At 42.8% G+C, this 16,883-nt stretch overlaps 1 protein-coding gene and 4 non-coding genes across 5 annotated transcripts; 4 read left to right on the top strand and 1 right to left on the bottom strand.

Annotated features, from left to right (window-relative positions):
- Window positions 1–9,376: 9,376 nt before the first annotated feature.
- LOC149635119 (U2 spliceosomal RNA) lies at window positions 9,377–9,566 on the bottom strand. Its single transcript, XR_016373236.1, has one exon. It is a non-coding gene; the product is annotated as a U2 spliceosomal RNA (small nuclear RNA).
- Window positions 9,567–10,619: 1,053 nt separating this feature from the next.
- On the top strand, window positions 10,620–11,206 carry LOC149635118 (uncharacterized). Its single transcript, XM_089850894.1, has 2 exons — window positions 10,620–11,011; window positions 11,070–11,206. Exons 1-2 carry the CDS (start codon window positions 10,679–10,681, stop codon window positions 11,082–11,084), a joined length of 348 nt encoding a protein of 115 aa, XP_089707020.1. The 5' UTR covers window positions 10,620–10,678; the 3' UTR covers window positions 11,085–11,206.
- A 4,387-nt stretch (window positions 11,207–15,593) lies between these two features.
- TRNAP-AGG (transfer RNA proline (anticodon AGG)) lies at window positions 15,594–15,667 on the top strand. Its single transcript has one exon. It is a non-coding gene; the product is annotated as a tRNA-Pro (tRNA).
- A 407-nt stretch (window positions 15,668–16,074) lies between these two features.
- Window positions 16,075–16,146, top strand: TRNAP-AGG (transfer RNA proline (anticodon AGG)). Its single transcript has one exon. It is a non-coding gene; the product is annotated as a tRNA-Pro (tRNA).
- Window positions 16,147–16,554: 408 nt separating this feature from the next.
- On the top strand, window positions 16,555–16,626 carry TRNAP-AGG (transfer RNA proline (anticodon AGG)). The gene has a single exon. It is a non-coding gene; the product is annotated as a tRNA-Pro (tRNA).
- Window positions 16,627–16,883: the final 257 nt, after the last annotated feature.

Genomic DNA, 16,883 nt, shown 5'->3' with positions numbered 1-16,883 from the left:
AACGTAAGCTGTAATTGTTCCATATTCAGAAATTTTCAAATTGTAATAATAAGGATTAAATTAAAGAACCAACTTGAGTGAAAGAAAGAAGAAAATTATTTGAGAAAGTGGTGGAAAAGCCTTTCCGATCTGAAAAATAATATCACCATTCACCAACAACGCTAAATATATCAGAGATCTTACCAAGACTATGAACAATATTTTTAAATATTCTATTCCCTTAATTAAATGGAATATGCACTACATTGGAAATTCCTCTTTCCGAATTCCTGGGGTCAAGGGGGGGGGAATGTCTCAAAATACCCTATACAGATATTTGGTATTGTCATTTGTCAACTTGTTAAGAAAAGAAAATAAAAAGCCCACAGCATTCATGCAGCCATGCTATAGCATTAGAACGTATAGGAAGTACCAAACTACTGGAATATATCTTATAAACTTATAGTATCCCCTAAGCCCGAACAGATGCAAAGGCACGGAGCCGGTATTGCTCTATTGAATCGTATTCGAGGTGCTCATCACACTCGGATTGCCTGTATACACCGATTACTGATTACGCATAATCATTTAAGCTTTGCCAAAAGCGGGGCTTTTAAAGATAACGCGTAATCATTTTAGCACTGCTTGTACAACGATTACGCTTCCTGTGAGCCAAGCTTCTGGGCGGCGAAGTTTGAGGGAATACGACACATGTCGGCGATCCTACCCTATAGGTGCCGACTGTCCCGTGTCCGCCGGAGGTGACTTACCCCACTTCCACCTTCCGTCACCACCCAAGTAAACCTCATTTCCTTCCCTGTTTACACACATACGACCTAGCGACCCCCGTCAGTGTTGGGCCGCGTAGGGTCTCACGCTCACTTCTTCCTGGGGCTCAAGGCCTCACGGCTAAGTACTAGTGTTCGTTGGTGGTAAAAAAGAAAAAAACGATTACGCTGAGTGACTGGCCCCTCGATCTTCCTCGACTTCACCAGTTTCTGCCCTGAAGGAGTTATCAAAAGGTGGTGCCATTTTTTCCAAGAATGGAAAGACTACGCGTGACCCGTCATTTTGTTGTAGGCCTCTCTTCTTCTAAAGAGTTCAAGGGCAACAAAAAGGGTTTATTTAATATGGTTTTTGAAATTAATTTTGTTTGGTGGTTTAACCGAAAATTTTCAGTTTCCAAATTGTTCATCTCTCATTCTAACGTTAGATTGTTTTTAAATTCTGTATTCAGAAACACATGATTATGACTAGCGAAATCAGGTTTAACTTTTAAAAACGTGTCAAAACTTGTTGATGTCTATACTCACTAATAATACCAAAAACGGATTTATGAGTGGAAGAACACCGGAGCATAGCTTTAGCCTCTAGTACGTATGTGATAATAAACTTAAATTATACTGTAAAGGGTGTTTCCGCCAGAGTAAAAAGGGGGAAGAAATAGGGGGCGAAAACCGGTTTTCAGGGGATGTCAACATGGCGTCCTAACGTGGCCAGAGCGGGCAGCCAGCAAGGGGAGAGGAAAGGGGGAAGGTAAATTGACGTCACGCGCAAAGACCCTATTCTAAATTGCATACCTTATTGTTCGTCTAAAATTAAAGCTTAAAGAAGGCTCCTCCCAGGCTTTTACATTTAAATGATGGAGGGTTTTATAAAGATGAAGGCTAGTGGAGGAGTAAAGCTGATTGGGCAAGAAGGGCCGGTCTTACTTTTGGTAGCCCGAGTTGATGTGTCCCTATTGAATGAAGCCTTAAATGGTTTAATTTCAAACCTTTTTAGAGCATGTATATGGGAATGAAAGAAAAGTATTGAAACCATTAATGGTTTGGATTTTTAGTGAAACTGTTACTAAACTGTTTTGGGTTGTTAAAACCTTCCAGGGGTTTTGGAGATTTTAGAAATCTTAAACAAACCATTTTCAAACGGTTATATTATTTATGCACTGATAAGGAACAGTTTGTTGAAATTTACAAACTAGCATGTTGGAACTACAGGCTTCCTACCTGAATTACTAAATAGGAAATGTCCCGTTTTGAAAACAACAAGTAATTGGTTAAAAATGGGATACATTCTATAATTAGAATTTTATATCCTTCCCGTAAATTCAACTTTATCCTGTTATTTTTATGTACCTGTGGATGTATTCCCCAATCATAAAGAACAGTTTGTGTAAATTACAGACATGAGTGTTGGAATAACAAGCTTCATATGTTAGTTAGAAAGTAGGCAATACCCTGTATTCTGAACGAGAAGTAACCAGTTGAAAAGGGAATATATAATGTATTTCCAATTTTAAAGCCTTCACATACATTCAACAATATCCTGATATTTTTACGTGCCTGTGGCTGTATTCCCCAATGATAAGAAAAAGTTAGTTAAAATTACAAACTAGCATGCTGGAACTACAGGCCTCCTACCTGAATTACCAAATAGGAAATGCCCGTTTTGAGAACGACAAAGAACTGGTTAAAGAAGCGATACATTCTGTAATTAGAATTTTACAGCCTACACCTAAATTCAACTTTATCCTGTTATTTTTACGTGCCCGTGGCTGCATTCCCCAATCATTAAGAACAGTTTGTTGAAATTACAATCATGAGTGTTGGAATTACGGGCTTCATGTGTGAATTAGAGTGTAGGAAATTCCCCGTTTTGACAACGAGAAGTAACCAGTTAAAAAGGGGATATATTCTGTAATTCCACTTTTACAGCCTCCACGTACATTCAACATTATCCTGTTATTTTTACGTGCCTGTGGCTGTATTTCAAGAAACACCACACTGATGTATAAATATCTACGAATATCGTGTAGAAATAACAAATGAATCTGTTAAAATTACAGGTCTTACACATCAATAACCAAATACTAATAATTCGGTAATAAAAACAAAATATGGCTGCGTAAAAACTACACGAAAATCCAGTAAAACCGTCACTACAGGCTAATTTGTAGATTTAACTGAAGGCATATCAGTTGAAATAACGACTTTTTCTCTCAGTGCACCTCTGATGGATCAATATAGATTCCCGTCTCCGACTGAGTAAATCTGCTTTTCTTCAATTGAAGAGTAAGGCCAGCGTTCTTCAATTTATTCATGACGTATTCTAGAGCGTTCTTTTGTTCCTTCCATGTTTCGGATGCGATGAGGATGTCGTCCAGATATACGACGATAGAGAATTTTTCTCCATCTCGGAATACCTCATCCATCAAACGCTGAAAGGTACTCGGTGCGTTGCAGAGTCCAAATGGGAGAACATTGAACTCATACTTGCCGGCGTGAGTTATGAAGGCAGTTTTGGGGGCACTTCCGTGTTTCATCTCGACTTGCCAATTTCAGATTTCAAGTCCAAGGCTGTTTTGTACTTGGGTTTTCCCAGCTTGCTTAGCGTTTCATCGATTCGAGGAATCGGATAGGGGTCTTTGGCTGTGATGGAATTGAGTTCTCGAACATCTATACAAAATCTATACTTCTTTTTCCCAGTTCCAGATCCATCGTCTTGTTCAATGATAACTACTGGCGAAGCCCATGGAGAAGTCGATGGCTTAATGATGCCGTCCTTCAGCATCTTATAGATATTTCGTTCGATAATTTTTTTCTTATCTTCGCTTAAACGGTAGGGTCTTTTTTGGATAGGCTTAGCACTACTGGTATGTATTTCATGTACGACTAAACTGGTTCGTCCTAACTTATCACTAAACAGTTCGGGGAATCGGAGAAGGAGTTCTTTCAACTTTCTCTTCTGTCTATACGAGAGTGAGGTTGAATCAACTGCTTCGTTGACGTTAGAGATCATTTGCGGCGACGGTGGCAATTGATCTTCGGTTACTTCAACAAATTTTTGGGTTAATCCATCTATGGTACAAGTTAGGTTCCCAAAGTCGATGACTGTTTTCCAGTCATCGAGGGAGTCTTGCCCTAGGATTGCGTCACAGAGTAGAGAAGGGTCGATGTGAAATTCTTGATTAAATCTCCTAATGATATTCTGTTCAAACGTTATTTCAAAATCTAATATTGTAGAGCCTTCAGTAAAAGAATATTGTCCGTTTCCCATAGCGATACACTCGGATCTTTCTGAGTTGGGCTCTAGTCTAATGTCCCCTCTAAACCTTTGTATGGCCCTCCATTGGTCTAGGCTTATCATTGAAACTTCTGCCCCATTGTCAATTCTAGTAGGTAGGCTTGTATGTTCAAATTTTATTTTTATTAGTGAGGACTCCTTTTCGGAAGGCCTCTTCTTCGTTGAACTGTGGCAAGCCGAAGGGGCGGTCCTGCCACAATTCCATTCTCTTCGTTTGGGACTATCGAGACGCGGGAGGGAGACGTCCTCTGAGACTCCCCCCGGGTTGGCGTTTCCCGGATTCTGACCTCTCTGTCTGTCAATCCGTGGTGATGGACACTCACTCGCATAATGACTTAAACCACCGCAGTTAAAGCAGGTGATTGGTCGAGCTTCCTGATGGAAAGTCTGAGGAATTTGATTCTCCGGGTTCGAGTGGCGTCTTGGAATAGGCGGAAGGGCTCGTTGTCGAGGTGGTTGTTCTCGTGGTTCATAGACAGGGTTTCTCCTTTCGAAAACTCGAGTTTGACGAGGGTAATCGTCTTGGGGTGGACGTCTTCTTGAGTCCCGGTGGGGTTGCCAAGATTGGGGGTTTGGCCTCGGGAAAGGAGCTCGATAATTTTGAGCTGGAGGACTGTGTGGAACAACGTGGGCAGGGGTAGGAGCTTGGGATCCGTCCGGAAGTGGGGTGTTAGTATTTCCGTGACGGATGTCCCTATTAGTAACATGTCCCATACATTGGGTACACCTTTGACCCGTTCCCGTCTGGGAGTAATTCGTTGTCGGGGGAGCTACCTGTTCTCTAACAACTATAGGGTCTTGAGTTGCCTTATTAGGTGGGATAGTCTCATTTTAGGATTGACTTGGTGGATTTAAGTCGAAGGTTTGTTCTATGTTTAAGCTAATGTCATGCAAGTCCGCAATTGTATTCGCTGGGAGAACCATGAGTAACCCCTTATATTCCATCCTTAGATTGCGTTTAATAATAAGGAGCAACCCATCTTCCGGTATTGGGGGATGTAAACTCTGATTAACCCTAACAAAATGACCGAAAAACTCATCGATGGATTCATTTGGTTTTTGTTTTCTCGTCTGTAAGTCTATCCTGGCCTTAGCTCCTTCGTCCTTTATTCTATAATGTCTTTTTAATCGTCCCTTAAATTCTGCCCAATCTACTCCTGGGGGGAGGGAACGAAACCAATAAAGGGCATTATCCCTTAATAGGAGGGGCATAAAAAGCATTTTATTATCCTCGCTAATTTTATGGAAGCTTACGTATTCCTCAAATTTTCTAATGAATTCAGGGACGCTTTCATTTCTTCGTCGGCAAAATGCTAATCGTTCCGGGGGCTCTAAACCTTTCACACTGTCCTGGTTAGATACCGCCAGGTTTGAAAAAGATTGCAGGAATGATGCTAAGAATGCAGCCTGCTGGGCACCTCCGGTATTCGGACTACCTTGAGGTTGGGGATTGGATGTCCCTTGTGCCCCCCTATTGTAGTACCAAAACGTCTCCCACAGGTTGTAAAAGTGTAAGCGCGCTAAATCTGAAAGCAAATGTTGTAGTATGAAAATATTCTACGTTTCATAATTATAGGGTGCTATATATTATTTTCTTATGAATTTATTATAAGAATTTTTAATTGGATAGCTAAATTGTGTAAAGTTTCGGGAACTCAAAGGTTTTTGAAATTCTAGCATTACCATCTTTCAAGGTTCTTTTTTCAAAAGTAAAAGAGTTTGAATTCAGCACATACGTATTATTATATAAAAAAGACTTGGTTTGCCCAAGCCTTAAAAACAAAACGATAAGAGTTTTTCCAGTTGACTGAAGCGTGGATATTATTTTTTTTCTATTGAATTTTAAAGACAATCCGTATTTTACTTCTCTTTAGAATTTAATTCAATCACCTGATTTTACTGCTAATGGATTAGTTTCCTATAAATTAATTGAAATAAAAAATTACTTATCTCAGATTTTTCAACCACAATTCCATTTTCCTGAAATGTTCTCTTTTCAAGGGAGAAAGTGGAACGTTTCAAGAGTGGCAATCATAATTTGCTCCAATCTAAGACTGGACATTCCTTAACCCCCGTACTTTAGTTTTCAAATAATACTCTCATTAATAATGTATTATATGCGGTCTTTTCGAATACAAAAGGGGGCTGTTATCACCTTTCTTATATTTAATAAAGGGGTTCGTTTCTTTAAGCACAGTGACAATTATTGAACTGTGTATATCAGTACTTGTGGGGAAGATTTTAGAAGTGTTGGTTGAGTTGCTGTTTAGTTGACAACATTATGAAAACTTTATGTGTTTAAAACCCTTTGAAATTTAAATTCCCGGTAATTAAAAAAGAAAGTGTCAATTTGATTAAATTTGCACGTTTTCCCTCAAAATAATAGCTGCACGATAAAATGTTTCCGGAAAATGGAATTGATGTTGAAAAATCTGAGATAAGTAATTTTTTATTTCAATTAATTTATAGGAAACTAATCCATTAGCAGTAAAATCAGGTGATTGAATTAAATTCTAAAGAGAAGTAAAATACGGATTGTCTTTAAAATTCAATAGAAAAAAAATAATATCCACGCTTCAGTCAACTGGAAAAACTCTTATCGTTTTGTTTTTAAGGCTTGGGCAAACCAAGTCTTTTTTATATAATATCTGTTCCTTCAGCCTTAATTTGTATTAATTACATTTTATTTTTCACGCGATGCTTTCCAGCACTGGTAGCCAGGTGGCGCTAGTATCTACTTATCTACTTTTTAATATAGGGAGTTGCACATCCTATAGAGCGACAAATGTTTTTCACGCGCATCCTTTATCAATGTTCAAGCCATCAAAACTTCGGAAAAGTTTACTGGTCAACCGTCCGGTGACCCCTTTAGATTTAAATAAAAATAATGGAACATTTTAAATATTTATTGGACAATGTCCAGTGTCCTGTGCTTATTTACGGCCCTGAGATAGTTTCACCTATCCTGACCTGGGCCGGAAATAAAAACAGCACACTGAACTTTGTCCAATGAAATTTTTAAATGACCCATAATTTAGAAAATCGCGTCTGGGATTTTCTATATATACTCAATCCTAACTCTTATTGTTAATCTCTACGGAGCTTAACATTACGACGTGAAAAGAATTTTCAGAGTTAGACCCAAGGTTTCGCAACCAAGGGGTGTACTTTTTCCACAACCAAACTTTACAGCAATATAGCAAAGGCACATCTCTCAGTGTAAAGTTTAGTTAACCATTTTGTATAGGTTTTAAAAAAAGTTATTTCTATACCATGCGCCAGCACGCGCACATTTCATTGAAAATTTGTTATTTAAGAATTTCTCCTTCTATATACTAAGAATCTTCATCAAACATTGACAACGAGCGTTCCAAGACTCGAACCTGCAATGTTTTGCCTCGAATGCAAATGCGTTATCCATTACGCCACATGCTCGTATTCGTAACAACAAAAAAAATTATCCAAACATTGTATTTATAGGATATTTCTTTTATGATGTATAAAAGATCTGTAAAAATAAACACCGAGCTTGCCAGGATTCGAACCTGCAGTCTTCTGCTCCGTAGGCAGAAGTGTTTTCCTATTCGCCACAAACCCGTTGGAGGGAAAACAAATGCTATGCAAACAGTGTAATATATGTAACGGTTTTACCATGATTTATAAATTAATTAAAATAAAATACTTAGACTTAATTGTTCTTAATCAAACTTCAAAAGTTCAACATTCCATAGTTGCTTGATAATTCAAAAGTGTTCCGAACCTTAACTTTGCAGTAGTTTCTGAGTTATTCGATGGAGTGGAACACCAAAAATCCCATGCTTTTTCTATGGGACGCTAAGCCTAAAATCTGTGAATTATTTCTTTAACATTACGGGAGGGTGTGGGTTCTTATCTAGAAGGGCCTACTGGCCCTCTAGAATATGTTTTTTTAAATCGAAAGAAGACCCTCTTGCTTCTTTTTTAACTCAAAGAGGTTTCCGCTGTTTTTTCAACCTATGTAAACCATGTTTTCTAACAGTGAACCCTCAATGGTTTGCAGTTTTTTGTAGGTACCACTTTTAAACCAGTAATGGTTTGCTGTTTTCTATGAACCACTTTTAAACCCTTAATGGTTTGCTGTTTTTAGCATTACCATTTTTAAACCATCAAGGAGTTATCTTGAAAGGGACTACATTGAAACCAATTTTTTCACAGATCCTGGCATTTCTTATTATAAACCAGAAACGGTTTATCAAAGCTGTTTTAAACCAGTAATGGTAAGATATGTTCCATAATAAGTTTTCAAACTCCTGGATACAAACTGGAGTTTGACAAGAAGTGATTGAAGTAGGTCATAGATTGGAGGTAAAGCAACATACGCCTGATGAGGCGCTGTCAAAGGCTTAGCAATTCAGACTAAATAGGAAGATGGAAGTCCTGCCACCGAATGTAGGACTTCAATACTCGCTTCCGTCGTTCTCGAACTAGCTCGAGCTGTAAGTCTGTAGCACTACGAAGTATGGGTAGTCTCATACTTTTGGAACATATCTTATTAACTTATGATATCAGTAACACTAGGGAAATCAAGTTCATTAGAAGTAGTTTGGTTCAGTTCTTCACAAGGGTTGGGACTTGTGCTAACACCTAGCCATTAAGCCTATTAAGAACTTCTTATTGTATACCTGTAACCTTTATAATTAACTTCTTATTGAGCATCGTTTAATTAAAATTGATAGTTGCAATATAACTGGTTAAAAAGAAATGCCTTCAAGGAGATGTTTTATTTGAGTGGGCATCTACATAGACTTCAGATCCTTAAAACATCCCGGACAACGCCGGGTTTCTTGGCTAATGCAGATTTAATAGGAAACACATTTTTGTTTATATCTTAGTTACGCAATATATATTGTTGTTATTTTATCTTGGGAGAACTACCTAATCCAAACAGTAAAACACTAATTTTGTCACAGGCTGGATTCGAGTCTGTGCAAAAACCTGAAGCTGATCTACTGCAAATCGCTTAAACATGTTTATTTGTATCAATGGCAAATAGAGATAAAATGGAGTGAGATAGTATGGACATATGTCAGCAAAGAGGGTACAAAGAGGCTACCCTCTTTGCTTGGCTGGAGTGTTCTCGCTTTGGAAGTCTTTCTCTGCACTCTTATTGGTTGAAATGCGGTGAACCGGATATAAAGAGTGAACTATAACCTGAGGATAAAGCAGTACATCGAGAGCTCCCACAATGCCTTGCCCAAGCAGTTAGCTTCAACTCCTAATCTCTTTGATGTTAGCTTCTTCAAAATAAGCGTGTTTAATTTTGATTTAATTAGAGAGGGGGTGAGCCGATCCTGAATGTAATGCAATATCAGGTCGACTCGTGGCGAAGTCGGGCAAGCCCGTTAAACTTCGCCCAATTCCAAAAAGCGAGTTAATATCGAAGGGTCCCAATGGAACCCGATCAGATATTAAGCTGATCAGAACAGATACTACACATGATCTTAGCCAAAAGGTCGAGAAGCGATACTAATTGCACGGTTAATTAAGCTTAAATATTTCATTAATTAACGCTAATTAATTAATTAAATTATGAACCTAATTACTCGAAATTATACAAAAAAAGCTATTTACTGGATGAAAAATTGCTCTAAAATAGTCTATGCACTGCGGACAGAAGTACCACATACCCAATCTTAATTATTTATCAACCCTATATTGATTAATTTAATAATATTACATCAATTAGTTTTAATTGCTGCCTTAGTGGACACATTTCCTTGAACATCTGTGTTCGGCAGAGTAAACATCTATACAGGCGCTCATTGAAAACCACTGGGATTTCAAAACCCTATAGGATGGCTAGATTTATCTTGATTTCCCAATACACCATTTTCAAAAGTCTGGAAGTAAAATAGAGTCTGATGTGTTGAGTACCTTGTTTTCTTACGCGGACAACAAATTAATTTTACTACAAATTTAAACTTTTTTGGGGCAAACTTGAAAATTTGTTAAGCCAGCAACAATTAAAACTATGTCCGTCAAGGTGCCTACAAGTTAGTGAGCAACGACACGAAATCCCTTCAAAATAATTAATTTCATGATAAAATGTTTTCGGAAAATGTATTGTTCTTGAAAAAGCGTAGATATGTAATTTTTTCAATTAATTTAGAGGGACTAGATCGATTAACAGTAAAATCATTTGATTGAATTTAATATTGATTAAGGATTAAATGGATAAAAATAACTAAAACAATTGCAATATCTGAAACTTCAGTCAAATGATAAACCTCACACATATCGTTTGTTTTTTCGGCCTTGATCCAAACCAAGACAAGCTGCGGCGTCAAAGAAGACCAAGTCTTACTGCGACGTCGCCCGTATTGTCAAGATGGCCATCGTTAAAGATGGCTATCCGACTAATGCGGTCACGGAGGAGGACGTCGTTCCCATCCAGGCCGCTATACTTGACGCACTGGACGCTGAGCTTTCTTCGGGAAGCTCGCTGCCGCGTCCTCTCAATTTCCACATCATGACTGGGGCCATGATCTACTCATGTGGGGATTTGGCGACCAGCGAATGGCTCGTGAAGGTGCTACACCATAATGAGCGTGCCATAGGGGGAACACGGCTTTCAGTGATGAAGGCCTGTGAACTCCCGAAGCCGTTCAAGGTGTCCTTCCGGACCAAGGACCGTCGCACCACTGATCCGGCGGCTCTTCTCCGGCGATTGAAGGCCTACAACGGCAGGTTTCTGACCGACTGTTGGCGGTGCCTGAAGTCGTTCGATGAGAAGAGCACCAGACGCTGGATCTTCCTAATTGATGGCTCCTCCATGGAGGCCATCAAGGAGGCCGGCTTCGAGGGTCTTACTGGTGTGGATGTCGGGACATTTAAAGTCCTGAACGCGCCAAAGGACCCTCTCCAGAATGCCTCTGAGGCTTCTGAAGAAGAAGGCAATACTGCAGCCAGCGTGAGTGGGGAGCTGGCAGCAAATATTGCTGGCATTAATTTGGAGCCATCCTTTCCAGATGGCTCAGACATAGACCTCGGGACAGAGTCCGACTTTTTGAAAGACTCTGATACCGAGAGGACCTACGCTCCTGTTACTGGGATGGAGTTGGGGTCCGAGGGTGCTGCTGGTGGAGGCGAAGGAGATACCGGTCCTAGATCGGGACTCCACGCTACCGCCAAGCAAGTAGCCGGGGCCGCCTCTCTTCCTAAGGCATGAGCATCAAGGTGATCCAGATCAACCTGCATCACTGCAAAGCAGCCTCGGCAGTTTTATGCCGGAGGTTTGCCTTAGAGGGCCTGGATGTGGCCCTCATTCAGGAACCTTGGATTCATAATGGTAAAATCCTTGGTTTAAAGAATGCAGGTAATATCTCTTATGACTTTACCTCCCCAACCCCAGGGCGTGTGTTCTGACCAGGAAGGGTCTTGACATCCTTCCGCTTCCGAACTACCTCACTAGGGATACTGCTGTGATTAAGGTAATGCCCTCCTCTTCTGGAGTGGCAACTGGTCTTATCATGGCGTCTGCTTACTTTCCCCATGATGCCACGGGTTCCCCTCCACCACAGGAGGTCGTCGCTCTTGTCGACCGATGTGAGAGGCAGGGGGACAGGCTCATTTTTGGCTGTGATGCCAATGCCCACCATGTCACGTGGGGCAGCAGTGACTGCAACAGACGTGGTGATGAACTGCTTGAATATCTGGTCGGTACGAACCTGCATATTCTCAACAGGCACAATGAGCCAACCTTTGTTACTTCTAACAGAAAGGAGGTCATTGATGTCACCCTGGCCACAGACAATATCAGTCTGTCGGTTTTTAACTGGCATGTGTCTAATGAACCGTCTCTTTCGGACCATAGGCACATCTGCTTCTCGGTTGCGGTCAAGTCAACTTCGGTTAAGACGGAACTGCGTAACCCCCGTCGGACCGACTGGTCCGGCTACAGGGAGGAACTTCGCCTCCTTCTCAGAGGTAATGCGCCAAAGCTTTCCTCGGTGCTGGAATTTGATTCGGCAGTTGATCTCATGCAACAAGCCATTATCGATTCCTACCACCACAACTGTCCAGCGAAGCTTGCCAGCCGGCCAAGGCTCGTTCCTTGGTGGAATACGGAACTTGGCAAGCTTCGCAAGCTCACTCGGAAACTCTTTAATAGGGCTAAGAGGACTGGGGACTGGACTATTTATAGACAGACCCTCAATAAGTATAATAAAGCCATCCGGGAGGCCAAGAGGAACTCCTGGAGGGACTTTTGCGGTAGCATCTCTGATGCCCCCGCTACTGCCAAAATCATGAAGATCCTGGCTCATGATAACACTCACCAGCTCAGCACCATCAAGGTGGCAGATGGTGAGTTTACCAAGTCAGGGACTGATACCCTTAAGCATATGCTTAAGGTACACTTCCCGGACTCCAAGGCCTATGACCTCACAGGCGCCGGCGCTCCCCCCGTGCACTTTCGGAGAGCGCACAGGGCGGACTGGGGCATCGCCAATAAGGTAGTTACATACTCTAGACTTCAGTGGGCTGTAAACTCGTTTCAGCCCTACAAGTCCCCTGGCCCAGATGGCGTCTTTCCCGCCCTCCTCCAGGAAGGCATAGACGCCATTGGCCCTCATCTGTGCAGGATATTTAGAGCCTGCATTGCTCTGGCGCATATTCCAGATGTCTGGAAGCGCTCGAAGGTTATCTTTATTCCCAAACCTGGGAAGACGAGCTATCTTGAGGCTAAGGCATTTAGACCTATCTGTCTTACCTCTTTCTTCCTAAAGACTTTAGAGAAATTGGTGGACAGGTATCTGCGGGATGGTGTTCTTTCCCACACACCCCTGTCCACTTTTCAGTTTGCCTATCAGAAAGGCAAATCCACAGAGACGGCGCTTCATGGCATTTTGAACTGCCTTGACAGGGCCATCGAGTTCAAGGAGATGTCTTTGGCCATCTTCCTTGATATTGAGGGTGCCTTTGATAGGGTCTCTAGTGAAGTCATCCTTCGCGCTGCGGAGCGGTTTGGTATTGACGACACTTTGTGTTGTTGGATAAAATCCATTCTCACGTATCGCAGGGTGACGGCGTCTCTTCTCGGGGAAACCTTGGAGATCTCCACCGACCGTGGCTGTCCTCAGCGAGGGGTTCTTTCCCCTCTTCTTTGGTGCCTGGTGGTGGATGAGCTGCTGGGTCGACTCGGGGAGAGGGGATGTCACTGTTTTGGCTATGCGGATGACATCGCAGTGATTGTTACAGGGAGGTTCCCTATAACTATCGCTGCACTGATGAAGTCTGTCTTGCATGATGTTGAGGATTGGTGTGGGGGTGTTAACCTAACCGTCAATCCCAACAAGACTGTCCTTATACCGTTTACTCGGAAAAGGACTAATGACCTATTCAACGATATTTCCTTCTTTGGACAGGTTTTAAAGAAGTCCTCCGAGGTCAAATACCTTGGCGTGACTTTCGATGCCAAGCTTACTTGGAAGACCCACCTTGATCTGAGTATCAAGAAGGCCAAAATTTTATTTTGGCGTTTAAGAAGTTCAGTCAGCAAGTCCTGGGGCTTAAGCCCTAGCGCTGTAAACTGGATTTATACCAGGATCATCAGGCCAGTGGTCTCCTATGGAGCTCTTGTCTGGTGGCCCAGGGTTCGCCTTAAAACCGCCCAAGATGAACTACGCAAGCTTCAAAGGCTGGCGTGCATCGGTATCACGGGGTCCATGAGGACAGCCCCCACAGCTTCTCTGGAAATCCTTCTCAATATGCTTCCTCTTCACCTTTTTATTGAGGAGGAAGCTATTATGGGAGCCTGTAGGCTCAACAACCTCGGCTGGTGGAAGCCCAAGCATTGGGACTTCAGTCACACCAAGCTTTTCAGTGAGTACAGCAACACTGAGCCATCACTCGTGATGGTCTCAGATAAGTCTGTTATATCATACCACTTCGACAAGCCCTTCAGCGTGCACTTTCCCAGTCGCGCTGATTGGGAGACAACCCCAGTCCTCGGGACTGGGGGGGAGTCCGTCTGGTTCACGGACGGCTCCAAGACGGACTCTGGAGTTGGTGCCGGGGTCTACTGCTTGACCAAGAAGTTTGGTTTTTACGAGAGCCTTGGCAACTATGCCAGCGTTTTCCAGGCGGAAATCATGGCCATTTGTTTATGCGCGGATTTCTGCAACAAGAAAAACTATTGCGGACGGACGATTCAGATCTATTCGGATAGTCAGGCCGCCCTCAAGGCGCTAAATCAGTGCCTTGTCGATTCCAGACTGGTGCTCAGCTGTCTGGATCTGCTGGGTTCTTTGGCTGCCCGCAACAAGGTTCAATTGCTGTGGGTGCCAGGGCACTGCGGATACCTGGGCAATGAGAGGGCTGATATGTATGCCAAAAGGGGGGCTGAGGCGAAGTTCTTCGGACCAGAGCCTGCGGTTCCCATCCCCCATGGCATCATTCGCCATAGGATTCACTGCCGGATGTCTGCACTTCAACTGCAGCTCTGGCTTGACATGGATGGACAGAGACAGGCCAAGGAGTTTGTCCCGGGTCCTTCTATCACTAGGGCAAAGGAACTGCTTGCCCTCACTAAAAACAAAATTAGGCTGGTCACCAGTCTCCTCACTGGACACTGCCGGCTGAATAGACACCTGCACTTATTGGGCATCGTTGATGACCCACTCTGTAGGTTCTGCCGGGAGGTAGAGGAAACCTCCTCCCATATCCTCTGTAGCTGCGACTACCTCGCGGCCATGAGGTTCGAGCATTTCGACATGCATACTATGGAACCTCACCAGTTCTCTACTGTCTCGGCCAACCGGATTCTCCGATTCATCGAGGCGACAGGACTCTTCGTAGTCTAACAAGCTCGGGGCGCACAATATACCCTTGGTATCGGTGCTCGGCGCGACGACGCGCCACCCCCTTCAACAATAACAATAACGATAGGGTGTGAGTGGTCCCGGGTTCAAATCCCGGACGGACCCGAGTTTTGCAGAAGTAATTGAGCGACTATTTAAATGCAACTAGTTAAATTGTAGGCCTACGAGCTGAGCAAGTTTCATTGTCATTTTTCGTCCGTTGGTCTAAGGGTATGATACTCGCTTAGGGTGTGAGTGGTCCCGGGTCAAATCCCGGACGGACCCGAGTTTTTCCAGAAGTAATTTAGCGACTATTTAAATGCAACTAGTTAAATTGTAGGCCTACGAGCTGAGCATGTTTCATTGTCATTTTTCGTCCGTTGGTCTAAGGGTATGATACTCGCTTCGGGTGTGAGTGGTCCCGGGTTCAAATCCCGGACGGACCCGAGTTTTGCAGAAGTAATTTAGTGACTATTTAAATCAACTAACTACAGTGTAGGCCTTTGAGTTGAGCATTTTTTAGTTACACACGTGATCCGTTGTCTAGGGCTATGATACTCGCTTCGGGTGTGAGTGGTCCCGGGTTCAAATCCCGGACGGACCCGAGTTTTTGCAGAAGTAAATTAGTGACTATTTAAATGAAACTAACTACAGGTTAGGCCTATAAGTTGAGCATGTTTCATTGTCATTTTTCGTCCGTTGGTCTAGGGGTATGATACTCGCTTAGGGTGCGAGTGGTCCCGGGTTCAAATCCCGGACGGGCCCGAGTTTTGCAGAAGTAATTTAGCGACTATTTAAAAGCAACTAGTTAAATTGTAGGCCTACGAGCTGAGCATGTTTCATTGTCATTTTTCGTCCGTTGGTCTAAGGGTATGATACTCGCTTAGGGTGTGAGTGGTCCCGGGTTCAAATCTCGGACGGACCCGAGTTTTTCCAGAAGTAATTTAGTGACTTATTAAACACAACTAACAACATGGTAGGCCTACGGGATGGCATGTTTCAGGGTCATATATGATCCGTTGGTCTAGGAGTATGATACTCGCTTCGGGTGTGAGTGGTCCCGGGTTCAAATCCCGGACGGACCCGAGTTTTTGCAGAAGTAAATTAGTGACTATTTAAATGCAACTAACTAAAGGTTAGGCCTATAAGTTGAGCTTGTTTTTGTTACACTCATGGTCCGTTGGTCTAGGGGTATGATACTCGCTTAGGGTGCGAGTGGTCCCGGGTTCAGATCCCGGACGGACCTGAGTTTTGCAGAAGTAATTTAGCGACTATTTAAATGCACCTAATTAAATTGTAGGCCTACGAGCTGAGCATGTTTCATTGTCATACTTCGTCCGTTGGTCTAAGGGTTTGATACTCGCTTAGGGTGTGAGTGGTCCCGGGTTCAAATCCCGGACGGACCCGAGTTTTGCAGAAGTAATTGAGCGACTATTTAAATGCAACTAGTTAAATTGTAGGCCTACGAGCTGAGCAAGTTTCATTGTCATTTTTCGTCCGTTGGTCTAAGGGTATGATACTCGCTTAGGGTGTGAGTGGTCCCGGGTTCAAATCCTGGACGGACTCGAGTTTTGCAGAAGTAATTTAGCGACTATTTAAACACAACTAACAACAAGGTAGGCCTACGGGATGAGCATGTTTCAGGGTCATACATGGTCCGTTGGTCTAGGGGTATGATACTCGCTTAGGGTGCGAGTGGTCCCGGGTTCAATTCCCGGACGGGCCCGAGTTTTGCAGAAGTAATTTAGCGACTATTTAAAAGCAACTAGTTAAATTGTAGGCCTACGAGCTGAGCATGTTTCATTGTCATTTTTCGTCCGTTGGTCTAAAGGTATGATACTCGCTTAGGGTGTGAGTGGTCCCGGGTTCAAATCTCGGACGGACCCGAGTTTTTCCACAAGTAATTTAGTGACTATTTAAACACAACTAACAACATGGTAGGCCTACGGGATGGCATGTTTCAGGGTCATACATGGTCCGTTG

This window comes from Phalangium opilio, unplaced genomic scaffold (assembly GCF_054372755.1).
Source record: "Phalangium opilio isolate 3A_F unplaced genomic scaffold, DU_Popi_V2 ptg000095l_1, whole genome shotgun sequence".
NCBI lineage: Eukaryota > Metazoa > Arthropoda > Arachnida > Opiliones > Phalangiidae > Phalangium > Phalangium opilio.
The sequence above is the reverse complement of the archived record's forward strand: the minus strand, read 5'-3'. Positions and strand labels throughout refer to the sequence as shown.